Genomic DNA, 12,786 nt, shown 5'->3' on the forward strand with positions numbered 1-12,786 from the left:
ACTAGCTGAAGGTTCCTTTACATTTGTAATTACGGGGGTTGACATTGAGGTTGAGGTCAAGCGTTATTTCATCACTTATCACTTGCAGTGGAAACTACCTGTGTGCATTTCCTTATAGTCAGCCCGTTTGTATAAAAGGGAAGCGTGCATCTTCCGTGGTTATTCAGCCTTTTGGAGTTTCAGGTGAGTCTCTCCCAGACGGCCACCAATCGGCATCTTTAATGGGCCTCTGCTTTTGTTCCCGCAGTCGCTCCGATTCACTGCATTGGTTGTCTCGTAGGCATTTCTCATAGATGTACTGCTGTGCTAGACTACAGATTCTGTGTTGTTCTGAATGACTGAGGCATGTGCTCCATTGCAGTTGACAACAAAACCGACAAAATGAAGTGGGTCCTTTTGGTGTGTGCCATGGTGGCACTGTCCGAGTGCCTTGTCCAGTAAGTGTCTTCGACCCCACAAGCCCTGCCGAGTAATCATAATTGACATTCACCACGTCTCAAATCGAGAAATTAGAAAGAAACATTTCAGCTCTTGCGCTTTTGTCGAAAAGCCTTGTTATTCCGTTTTAGAGGAATGACCATGAAGTCAGCTGGTCACAGGAGATTGACGGTTTATATTTTCTGAAATATCACCAGTCAAGGGTTTAGAAAGGGAATGGTATAGTGTACCGTTCTCATGTAAAATAGAGCACTGGTAACATTTAAACCACTTTGAACCCATGTTGACCAGGATCCCTCTGGAGAAGGGCAAGTCTGCCAGAGAGACCCTGGAGGAGCAGGGACTGTGGGAGGAGTACCGCCTGAAGTACCCCTACAACCCCACCATCAAGTTCGACCAGAGTTTCGCTGTGGCCACTGAGTCCATGACCAATGATGCTGATGTAAGTAGCAAATGACTGGGTGAATAAATAAATAGATGACTCCCGTCGTGGAGGAACCAGCTCTTTCTCATCGTCTCCCTCAACCCTTTTCCTCTGCCCCCCCACTCCAGTTGACTTATTACGGAATCATCTCCATCGGAACTCCTCCTCAGTCCTTCAAGGTCATCTTCGATTCCGGCTCCTCCAACCTGTGGGTGCCCTCCGTCTACTGCAACACCCCAGCTTGCAGTATGTACCAAAAAAAAAAAACAACGCGACAACAAACAACTCTTTCTTATATCATTTGATTTTTGGCGGGGTTTGACTTTACGTCTTTCTTTCAGACAATCATCAAAAATTCAACCCTCGTGCCAGCAGCACCTACAGGAACGCCGGCAGACCCCTCAGCATTCACTATGGGACTGGCAGCATGACCGGCTTCCTGGGCTACGACACCGTGATGGTAAGCACTGTCAAAACCCAAATTAGGGTCTGATTGAAGTGCTGCATTGATGATGAGCTACTACAATCCCTCTGGGTCTGAGAAAAGAAAGCATAAAAACACCAAATTACAGCAGAGCGGGAGTCAGGTATATGTGTGAGGTGTCGCAGTACCTTCTCAAGTAACTGTTCATTCAAGTGATTAATTGCGTCAAAAAACTCATTAAATTTTTGCCTCAGGCCCTTCAACATTACAATACCAACTCTGTGTGTGTGTGTTTATCTCAATGCTTTCTTTTGTGTTTGGCTGGCAGGTCGGAGGGCTCCCCGTGCGCAACCAGGTCTTTGGCCTGAGTCAGACGGAGGCTCCCTTTATGCAGCATATGCATGCTGATGGCATCCTGGGCCTGGCGTACCCCCGCCTGGCTGCCTCCGGCGCCACTCCCGTCTTTGACAACATGATGAAGGAGAATCTGATCAACCAGGACATTTTCTCTGTCTACCTGAGCCCGTAAGGACGGGACGTGGGCAGGGGCACTTTTTTAAAAACCTACATCTGAGGGCACAAAATTCACATAAAATTCTATAGCCTATAAAGAGTGACTGTACGTCCTATAATAAGTTAGTTAGCACATAATAATAATTCAATTATAATTTATAACCTATATGCCATAACAATGATTGGTAATGTTCATAGTGTCTCATTTGTAGATTTGTATATCTTAAACATCTGAATATTTCAGTTTTGTATTTTTGCCTATTTGTAAAAATTTGACATTTTAATTTTAATTTGTTGTTTTTAATCCTATTTTATTTTCTTATTTTCTTATTCTCCTTTTTTTGTTAAGCTTTTTCTTTTTTAATGCTTATGGTCTGTGCTGAAGTGCACCAAACCTCAACAGAAGAAATTCCTTAACGTACACGGCGAAAATAAAAACGGATCTGATTGTGATTGTGAAGAGGTCTGTCCATGGCAAGTCATCGCCAGAACGGCAAACTGCAGCTTAATGCTAATGTTTGATCCATAGGTAGGAAGGGGGATGAGGTCAGGCTCAGGGTTAAGGGATTATCTATCAGTAAGTTGTCCCTCTCTCTTTCTCTCCCTCTCTCTCTCTCTCTCTCTCTCTCCGTCTGGCTTTGCAGTAACTCCGCTGCGGGCAGCGTGGTGACCTTCGGTGGCGTCGACCCCAACCACTACTACGGCTCCATCTCCTGGATCCCTCTCTCCAGCGAGCTCTACTGGCAGATCACCGTGGACAGGTAGAGATCGGAGAGACCAAGAAGGTGTTTGTGACGGCGGAGTGGGTTTTTTTTAATGACAGTCCGTGACCATACCTATGTCTCTTCCAGGGTCACCGTCAACGGGCAGGTGGTGGCCTGCAACGGCGGCTGCCAGGCCATCGTGGACACGGGCACGTCCCTGGTCGTCGGCCCCCAGAACGCCATCGGCAACATCAACCGCCGGGTCGGCGCCATGGGCCAGAACGGAGACGTACGTATCACGGGTATCAGTCAAACAAGGCAAACGGAATGGCAATGGCTCCTCTTACTCTTTCTTACCACGCTCCCCCCCACCCCCATTCTCTCAGTATGTTGTCAACTGTAACAACATTTACCAAATGCCTGCTGTGACCTTCCATATCCACGGACAAGAGTTCACCATCCCAGCCCCCGCCTATGTCCGCCGGGTAAGTGTGTGTGTGTGTGTGTGTGTGTGTGTGTGTGTGTGTGTGTGTGTGTGTGTGTGTAGCCTTCTGCCTCAATAAAACAGTGAAAAAAGTGTACTGTTAATGTTATTATCATTAGTACTATTATCCATATTATTATTATTATTGTTAATACAGTAGTAATACCTTTCGTACTAATATAATATTAATTAATCAGGTAAATTGTGAGAAAAAATGTGAGGATGTTTACTTTGGATTAACAACTGTAGATCAACGAATCAAAAACGATTTATAATATAGAGTCATGCGGTTAATTTGTATAGACTATCCCTGGATTACAGTCTAAAATGATTCAGTGCTTCAGTGATTCCTCTCACGCTGATTCAAATGAACTGAGGGGCACAAAGCACTGGATTGTATCAAGCAAAAATCTTGTAAAACATATATAAATTGAAATAACTAGGAATAAAAAAAAGAAGGAAAAATATTAATTAATTAATATTAATCTTAAAGATCAGCTCCAATCGATCAAGAGAAAAACATATATATATATATATATATATATATATATATATATTTCTGACTGCATCTTGACCTTGTCTCCTCCATCCCATAGACTGGGTACTACGGCTGTCGCACCGGCTTCGGTAACGGAGGCAGCAACCTGTGGATCCTGGGCGACGTCTTCATCCGACAGTATTACTCCATCTTCAACAGAGCCCAGAACATGGTGGGCCTGGCCCGGGCCCGATAAGTCCGGGATCCAGGATCCATGTCTTTTTGGTTTAATTAAACATGTTATTAATCGTCTTACTACAATCCTCTTTAAATCGCATGCAATATATGTTATCTGTTGCGCTTTGTTGCAGTGTCTGATGAGTTTGACGTGTACTTTTTCCTCCTTTTTAATAAAGTAAACTAGAAGCAACTCAGCCTGTAAGGTTGTTTTTGTTTTGAGTGTGGTCTTGAGTTGGGTTGTTTGGTGAGGGCATGGGCAAAATACACTAAAATGTTATGCCGCTTATGAAAACAACTATATATATATATATATATATATATATGTGTATATGTATATGTATATATACAGGATATAGATATATATATATACAGTATGTATATATATATATATACAGTATTTATATACAGTGTATATATATATATATATACACACACAGTGGTACCTTGAGTTACGAGCGCACTAACATACGAGTTTTCCGAGAAGCGGATGACGTCCATTGACTCAAAGCGCAAAATAATAGAAAAAGCATGAGCGAGGTGTGCGTGTGATGGAACTGGCGAGGCAGTACGGGCGTAGTACCTCTACGATATGTACCATACTGAAGCAGAAGGGGGCGATAAGAGGTATCACGCCAGCCTAGGGCGTTAAAATAATGTCAAAGCTGCGGACCGCTGTCCATGAAAAGACGGAGAATCCGTTGCCGGTGTGGTGGACGGAGAAGCAGCTCGCAGGAGATAGCGTGACGGAGGGCATCGTCTGCGATCATTCTCTTGTATTGTGTTTTTTTATGTTTTTATACAATATTTGTTATTCATAAATACATTTGTCTTATTTAAAAACACAAAATTGGGGTGCTTTTTGTTGGGGGGGGGGGGGGGGGGGGCTGGAGCGGATTAATGGCATTTCAATTAATTTCAATGGGGAACATTGATTTGCTATACGAGCAGATTGAATTACGAGCTCTGTCACGGAACGAATTAAACTCGTAAGTCAAAGTACCACTGTAAATATATATATATATATATATATATATATATATATATATATATATATATATATTATATATATATATTGTTGCTTGCGCATGTTGTGGGAATTATGGAAAATACTTTTTTCCTAAGTGATTCCAAAATAATGGACCGATCTGGATCAAACTTCGATGGCGGCATGTCGGATTTTACAGTTTTTCATGTCCTAATAACAATTATATAATTTGTGTGAAGAAGAAGCCTTCATTGCACAACGTCCTCCCGGTCGGAGGTCCTCGCCGGATCGCCTCCGCCGCTGGCGCGCAACCAATGGCGGCGGCGCCGCGCGCGGTCACGTGACACCGCGGCGGCGGCTGCACGGTTTGGACGCGTGAACGAGCTCCCTTCCTGGTGGTGTCCCGGTGCTCTTTTGGAAGGTGGTGGTGTTGGTGTTGTCGTCGTCGTCATGGCTGAGGCCGAGGCCGGGGCCGGACTCCCTAACTCGGACTGGATGTCGAGGTTGCCGGAGCAACTCCAGCACGTTTGCCTCTGGAACCTGGCCATTCCCGGTGAGGTGCACGGGTTTTGTCGCATTTTTATGCCGTTTTTATGTCGCTGTTTGGTACCGGGGGAGAACAGGACGAACGCCGCACGATACTATATATAAACAGAACAATTGAAATACTTCAGTCGTATAATATGCGTTTTGAAAATGTTATTTTATTATTATATATATTTTTTTTAAAATAGCACCCCACAAAGCTGGTACCTCTGTGTCCGCCTGTGTCGCGACCCTCCTGAAAGATGGTTCCCAGACTTTAACGTGCGAGGAGGCGGAGAGTTTTGTTCCATTGGGGTGGGAGTGTGGGCAAAGCTGTCAAGGTAAAGGGAGGTTACTGCGAAGAATCTGAAATATACTCCGATCGAGCATTTTTTTGGGTTCCTACTTAATAAAACAAAACGTGTGTGTGTGTGTGTGTGTGTGTGTGTGCGCGCTTATAGTTGCAGAATATAAATGGCGATGATACAGCGTAATGTATATTTTTTCAGGTAGCCACGACACAATGAGTTATGACTTGGACATCAATTCATCCATAATGGAGCCTGACCAGCTGAGACCGATGAGCAATGTGCCTTGTGTACGTCACCTCGTGTACAGCTGGGCTCAGACTCAGGTGTGTGTGTGTGTGTGTGTGTGTGTGTGTGTGTGTGTGTGTGTGTGTGTGACCTGCAAGCATTTTGTGTACCAACCACACAAGTCTTGGTCAAAATACCCAGGTACAAAATAGCAGCTGAAACTATGCCAAAAAAAAAAATAGATATATTTTTTTTAAATCGTAATTTAAGTACGCAAAACAGTCAGTCGCTACAAAACAATAGCGTACATTTATTGGGTATTCAAACTACACCCCCTGGATTGGACCGGATGCTACGACCTGTAGTTCTGTAAGCCCTCGCTCTCCTCTCACTCAACTGATATGCATCTCACTGGGCGCTACTTTATTATCCACGGAGGTGTAATGCCGCATTTTGAGGTAAAATGGGACGTACGGCCGATATGATCAGACCAAATGTTAAAAAAAAAATTGTAATGTTGTAATTCTCCGATTGCGGATATAAACTCAAAATGATCGGGCAAAATGTAAAAGTTATTTATTAGTGTGTTTATTACGAACATACAATTGAATGAAAATCTGAATCGGCAGGTCAGACTTTGGAATTGTAATCGACCAAGAAAATTGCAATCGGTGCATCTCTAGTTGGTGAACATGTTTGGTAGCTTTACAAGATGATGCATTTCAAGGGGTATATCCTAATGATATGAATGTGTAAACTGTATATACTGTAGTTAGCTTTATCAGCTTACATACCATGTGATTATCCTCGTTACGAGAAGACTACGGTGCAAATAACTGATGGAGTCATTTAGCTGCAGTAACTCAAACACGTGCGTGCGTGCGTGTGTGTATGTGTGTGTAATTATTTTTCTGAATGCCCTGTTTTCTAGATAACAATGAAGAGGAAAGAGGTTTTGGTCTCAAAGTGAATTTATTATCTTGTACAAGGGTTGGACCAGAGATGTGCTTAAGAGCAGCTCTCTGGAATCAACAGTTTCTTTTGGGGAGTCAGAATATATGGTCCGTTTGGTGTCACAGATTTGCACGTGTTCAAGATGAGCCAAACCCTGTGACGGTCGAGGGAATGAATGAATGTACAGTTTATCTCGTTAGATAGTTCACAGTGCATACTGTCTGTGTGTGTGAATTAACTGTGTGCTGATATGTGATTACATAGATTTACATATGTTGTTACACACACAACTTTATATGGTCATGGTGACATAACGTGTGTGTGTGTGTGTGTGTGTGCCCGCGCGCGCGCACTCCAGGAGGTGAACATTTGTAAACAGCTGGATGAAGGCGTTCGCTTCTTTGATCTGAGAATCGCGCACAAGGAGAGCGACCCCACGCGGCTCTACTTCTACCACGGCCTCTCCACGCGGTCTGACGTCGAGGTGAGGCCACGGCAGAGCCCCTCTGCGTGTTGACGTGGCTAAGAGTGACCCAGGGTCAAATTTGGCGTCTCTCCAAAACATTGAATCACCATCTTAAAATGATATTGGACGATTTTGATGCACTGACTCAACGATGAGTGGCGTTTTTTCCTGAACACTGAGAAAAAATATTTCTTGTGAAGTTGCTGATTCACTGCAGGAAGTGAGTGTCTAAAATAAATGCACCCCCCACCCCAGGTTCAGAAGCCCTAGTGGTCAAATCGATAAATAAATAACGGCATAGCCAGCTCTTGTACTGACACAAATACCACGGAGAGTCCCGAAAATGACACGCAGATATATTTGTTCGGCACACAGTGCAAATTTCTTTGTCAACTAACTTTTTATTATTTTAATCGGCAGACTGTTCTCAGGGCCGTCAACGACTGGGCAGGGCGGCACCCGAAGGAGATCCTGATCCTGGCGCTGTCCCACTTCAAAGAAACAAAAGAGCAGGTCCATGAAAAACTCATCAACTTCATCAAGACTCTGTTTGGGGAGAAGCTCCTTCCCAGAACAGAAGGACAGGTAATGTTGCTAGTTGATTTGAACGAGTGGCCGAATAAATGCATCAAAGACAACCCCGGGGCGGGTGACCGTGGCCTTCAAATAATGTGGTTGACGGCGTAGTGGGTGCAAACAATTAAGTAATATGTCATATTGAAGTGCTGTATCTGAATTGTATCTTGATCTTTCCATGGTGTGGAAACAGAACCACCCTACTCTGAAAAGCTGCTGGGATTCGGGACGCCACGTTATTATCTCAGACTCTTTTTCGATGAATAATCACCCAGAATTGTGGAAGAGCATCACTTACTTCTACGGTAACACCATGGTCCCTTCTAAAGTCAGGTCGGCGTTGGACGATAAGCTGCGAGATCACAGGCCTGACAATGGTGAGTTACGAGCTATGAAATGAATGTAGTTAAGAAGCGAGTGTATAGAGAAACTAGTTGAGGTGCAGCGGCAGGTCAGAGGTGAATGAAGCTGATCTGTTCTTCCCCCTCCGCCACGGACAGTTTTCTTCGTCTGCGGCTTGAACCTGACGCTGCCGGAGAACCTCGAGGCGCTCAAGCACGTGGTGTTCTTCTGGAGGACGTTTAAGGTGCTGATCCTCAAGAGTCTGCCCGAGCTGCTGGACTGGACCAAGGCGCAAACCCCCGGAGCCGGCGACATGCGCGTCAACATCATCGCCTCCGACTTGGTGGATAAAGATGACTTTTCCTCCACCGTCATCAAGCTCAACGACAAAATACTGCATCGGTAAAATCTTGGAACAATGTTACAGCCAGCCACTTCTATTTTTTTACCAAGGAATCCGATTTGTTATTGACTTATGTTGGGGAAACATTACTCAGGGTATTCACTCACTCACTCACACACCCACAGGTATAAATAGTTACACACCGCAGCAAAACCCGCCGACTCTAGCATTTCTTAAATTGCCAGGAGCAGCCAAATAAGTTGAAAAAACCTTTCTTGAAGGAAAACGAGATCTTTCCAGATTCGTGTTCCTTTGTGTGTTTGTTTTTTTTTTTTGTTTTTTTTTATCTCAACGTATTTTCAAAACCGAGTTTGATTTATAAATAGTAGAAAAATGTTAAACCGTGGAGTTAAATATTTCCGTTAGATTACATAGGGTAACGCAGTTCACTTACCGAGACGCTAAACAACGCCGATCGATCGTTTCCTTTTAAGCGAGCCCCCAGGTGAAGATCATTCCTCCATATTCCATGTGATATGAAGTCACAATGTGAAACCGCTTTGATGGAATTCAACCTTTAAATCGTACTACTTTTACACACACACACACACACTGACATGGAGGGGACGTTCCGTAAGCAAGACGAGGATCAGGTTTCACTTGTCTGTGAAAACTCTGTTGTTATTGATTACGAGAAGCGGGTGGAGGAAGATCTAAATCATATCACGGACCTTAATCTGGCCAGTGCGATAGATCCAAGTCAGTGTAAACAGCGTGTACTGGACTTAATTTTCCCCGATGATAGTCAGTTCTCCGACAGTTGAATCTGACATTATCCCGGATTTCAACCTGAATGTGACGATGAAAATGAATATTTTCAAGAACCACCGGAGGAGACCAACGATACGCCCGTTGTGACGATGTGATTTTCAGATTTTCCGAGACACATATTATTGATAGACCCTACATTTTGCTGTGTTGTTCATACTTTTAAACTCCAAAACAATCCCACTTTTATAAAACTTGTATATTCTTACTGTTAAATAAAAGCTTTTTTAAAAACAAAAATAGTTGTGTTTTGATGACGCTGTTCAACGTTCCCTCAAAACACAAGAACAAAGCAGTGATTGGCCCATTCAGCATTATGTTAAGTAGCCATGAGGCTTTGTTTGTCCGCCAACACCATTTGCATTCTGGGAGCTGGCTGAATGAACCAAGTCTGGGCGAAACTTTCAAGGTGATTATCTCAGAAACACAGTTTGCCACCCCCTTGTCATTAACAAGATAAAAATATTTGCTTGATTTACATGGTTACAAGTACATGGTTTGGAAGCTCTGATTCTCCACTTTCAAATGATGCGGGGGGGAAAAAAAAAAAAAAAGTCGAAAGCCGTCAAATGACCCTGAAGTATGCGGGGGATCACAATTAGGCAGCAAGTGAACAGTCAGTTCTTGAAGTTGATGTGTTGGAAGCAGGGAAAGTGGTCAAGCGTAAGGATCTGAGCCACTATGACAAGGACCAAATTGTGATGGCTAGACGACTGGGTCAGCATCTCCAAAACGACAGGTCTTGTGGGGTGTTCCCGGTATGCGGTGGTTAGTACCTACCAAAAGTGGTCCAAGGAAGGACAACCGGTGAACTGGCGACAGGGTCATGGGCGCCCAAGGTTCATTGATGCGTGTGGGGAGCCAAGTCTAGCCGATCTGGTCCGATCCCACAGAAGAGCTTCTGCAGCACAAATTGGTGAAAAAGTTAATGCTGCTATGATAGAAAGGTGTCAGAACACACAGTGCATCACAGCTTGCTGCGTGTGGGGCTGTGTAGCCACAGACCGGTCAGAGTGTCCATGCTGACCCCTGTCCGCCATCGAAAGCTCCTCCAATGGACAAGTGAGCGTCAGAACTGGACCATGGAGCGATGGAAGAAGGTGGCCTGGTCTGATGAATCACGTTTTCTTCAACATCATGTGGATGGGGTTAGGGTCCGATGGAGCATCTGTGGGATGTGCAGGAAGAGCAAGCCTGATCTATGGGGCCCCACCTCACAACTTACAGGACTTAAAGGATCTGCTGCTTTCCGGGTCTGGGTGAGGATCCTCAAGTCCTTCTACTGTGGGGCAGTGGAGAGCATCCTGACAGGCAACATCACTGCCTTGTTTGGGAACTGTACTGCTCAGGACAGGCGGGCCCTGCAGAGGGTGGTGTTTTCAGCTGAACGTACCACTGGAACTACACTCCCCTCCCCGCAGGACTTATACACCAGGAGGTGTAGTAGCAGAGCCCGCAGGATCATGAAGGATCCTCACCAACCCAACAACGGACTGTTCCAGCTGCCGCGGTCGGGCAAGCGCCTCCGCTGTCACACAGCGAGAATAGAGAGACTGAGACGGAGTTGTTTCCCGCACGCCATGAGGACTGTCAATGCTGACCTCACCAGGGGTCCTCACTGAGCCACACACATAGGCTCCACTACCTTACTGTGCTGTATGAAGCATACTGTACCGCATACTGTGTCACTGTTCTGGGTTGTTCGGCGTTGCCGTATTGCTGCGCCGTACTGTTGTATACTGTGCTGTATATCTCACAAACACTACCTCACTTTATTCACATGCCACTTTAATGCACATATCTGTGTATACATATAGCCTACCCCCTTTATCTATTCTATTTTATTTTATTTGATTTTATTCGATATATTTTTATTTTATTCTATAGTATTCGACTTACCGCATTACGTTTTAGGAATCAGTTAGTTGGTCAAGTAGAAATTCTTAGGTAGCTACTGTGTTCAGCCGAGGACATAAGTGTGCGTAATCACCGGGTGCGTTGCGCTGACATTTCACGACATATATGTCTGAAAGCATGCATATGCATGTGACGAATAAACCTCTTGAATCTTGCTAAGGTCTTGGCGCCAGATACCACAGGACACCTTCGGAGGTCTTGTGGAGTCCATGCCTTGACCGGTCAGCTGTTTTGGCGGCACCAGGTGTGTGTGTGTGTGTGTGTGTGTGTGTGTGTGTGTGTGTGTGTGTAAAAGATCTCTCGCTGGCTTTTCTTTCCTGCGTATTATTTCGCACAATATGTCAACAAAGCCATGCTCACGCCAACGTGACGAGCTGACGATGGGCTGCGTTCCAGGGAAACTCGGAAATCAGGGATTCGAGCTGAGTGAGTGTCTTTGTGTTCAGGAAATGAGCACGCAACACGTGCCCTTCAGTTTCGGTTAGTTTGTCAAAATTGTACTTAAGTTCGACTAAGGCGCGTTTTGAAAGAAACGATTCAAGGTCGGGCTTTTCAGAATTTTTTTTTTTTTTTTTTTTTTTTTTTGTGACAAGATTTGTCCGTCACAGCGATGTGTCGCGGCACGCAGCACCGGTGTCGACGCGGGGTCCCCGCAGCGCCACCGCGCGGCCGGAACCATTGACCGGCCATAAAGTTGGAACCGCGACGACTCCCCGTTTTCGCTCCGCTCCGAGCCCGCGCTGAAGCGGCGGTCGCTCTCGCCCAGCTGCCGGCTGGAATACGATGTTAAGACTCGCGTGGGGCCGGTCGCTGTGTACGAAAAGCTCGGCCGCTCCGCGTCTCCCGCTCGCCGCGGCGCACCCGGGTGCGGACGGTCCGCGGTGCACCCCGGGCTGCCGTTTCGCGGGTACCGGGCAGACCCCCCGTCGTCCCCTACCACCGCGTAGTGACCGCTCACCGCGGCTCTACGTCTGCCGCCGCTCCAGGTAAAGCCACCTGGGTCAATACAAACATAATAAAAAAAAAAAAAGAAAATACGTCGCTTATACGGTTGCGTGACGCCACCGTGGAACGTGAGCGCCACGTCACTTTAAGGGGCCCGGAATGATGTATTAAATGTGGAAACTACTTTTTAAGTATTGTCAGCGCGTGTTAGCATCTCTTCGCTGCTTTATGCTAGCTGCATTAGGTTAGCATGGTACACCGACGGCTGCTGACGCAATCTGGCAGCGGATGGCGGGATCGGCGCCGGTGACGCACCGTGCTCCAAAGTTGGCAGTCACCAAAAACAGGCTGAATATAGTACGGAATATCACCCCCCTTTTTACTCCACGAGTGACTGGCCCGTGGATCCCTTAGAGTGGTAATCCGTCAAATCAATAAACTCCATATTTGGTACTTTTTATTTAATTCTACTGCTGACGGTTGGTGGCGGGGTCCGCCGCCTTTACCCGGCAGGAGGTCGCGGAGATCGGGCGCACGACAGAAGTGGAAGGCGGGCGCAGTGAATCCGGTGTAACGAGATGAATGATTCACGAAGCAGAACCAAGGAACCAGAGCCCCCCGGGGACGGAGACAATGACCCCCCCAAACTAAAGGAAAACAAACA

The 12,786-nt window shown here is 45.6% G+C and overlaps 3 protein-coding genes across 3 annotated transcripts in view; all 3 read left to right on the forward strand.

Moving 5' to 3' along the window:
- Positions 1-381: 381 nt before the first annotated feature.
- On the forward strand, positions 382-3,721 carry LOC307245432 (pepsin A-like; the record flags this gene model as incomplete). Its single annotated transcript, XM_080021002.1, has 9 exons — positions 382-437; positions 730-880; positions 991-1,108; positions 1,204-1,322; positions 1,615-1,811; positions 2,444-2,560; positions 2,651-2,792; positions 2,890-2,988; positions 3,584-3,721. The coding sequence occupies 9 exons, from the start codon at positions 382-384 to the stop codon at positions 3,719-3,721; spliced, it is 1,137 nt and encodes a 378-aa protein (XP_079877128.1).
- A 1,406-nt stretch (positions 3,722-5,127) lies between these two features.
- LOC307245843 (PI-PLC X domain-containing protein 1-like) lies at positions 5,128-9,438 on the forward strand. Its single transcript, XM_080021542.1, has 6 exons — positions 5,128-5,243; positions 5,725-5,849; positions 7,064-7,189; positions 7,592-7,756; positions 7,941-8,124; positions 8,248-9,438. The coding sequence occupies exons 1-6, from the start codon at positions 5,141-5,143 to the stop codon at positions 8,493-8,495; spliced, it is 951 nt and encodes a 316-aa protein (XP_079877668.1). The 5' UTR covers positions 5,128-5,140; the 3' UTR covers positions 8,496-9,438.
- A 2,427-nt stretch (positions 9,439-11,865) lies between these two features.
- spata20 (spermatogenesis associated 20) overlaps positions 11,866-12,786 on the forward strand; it is a 40,213-nt gene continuing 39,292 nt past the window's right edge. Inside the window, exon 1 of the mRNA XM_080021761.1 lies at positions 11,866-12,163. Coding sequence (XP_079877887.1) covers positions 11,961-12,163 — 203 coding nt within the window. The 5' untranslated portion in view covers positions 11,866-11,960. The remainder of the gene's footprint in view (positions 12,164-12,786) is intronic.

Source organism: Zeus faber, assembly GCF_960531495.2.
Source record: "Zeus faber genome assembly, chromosome: 20".
In the NCBI taxonomy this organism is placed as follows: Eukaryota; Metazoa; Chordata; class Actinopteri; order Zeiformes; family Zeidae; genus Zeus; species Zeus faber.

Bases quoted from the DNA above. Each gene is read 5' to 3' on its own strand.
- LOC307245843 (XM_080021542.1), top strand. From the start codon at position 5,141: ATGGCTGAGGCCGAGGCCGGGGCCGGACTCCCTAACTCGGACTGGATG. The intron at 5,244-5,724 runs GTGAGGTGCACG...ATATTTTTTCAG, and splicing joins CTGGAACCTGGCCATTCCCG to GTAGCCACGACACAATGAGT. The intron at 5,850-7,063 runs GTGTGTGTGTGT...CGCGCACTCCAG, and splicing joins ACAGCTGGGCTCAGACTCAG to GAGGTGAACATTTGTAAACA.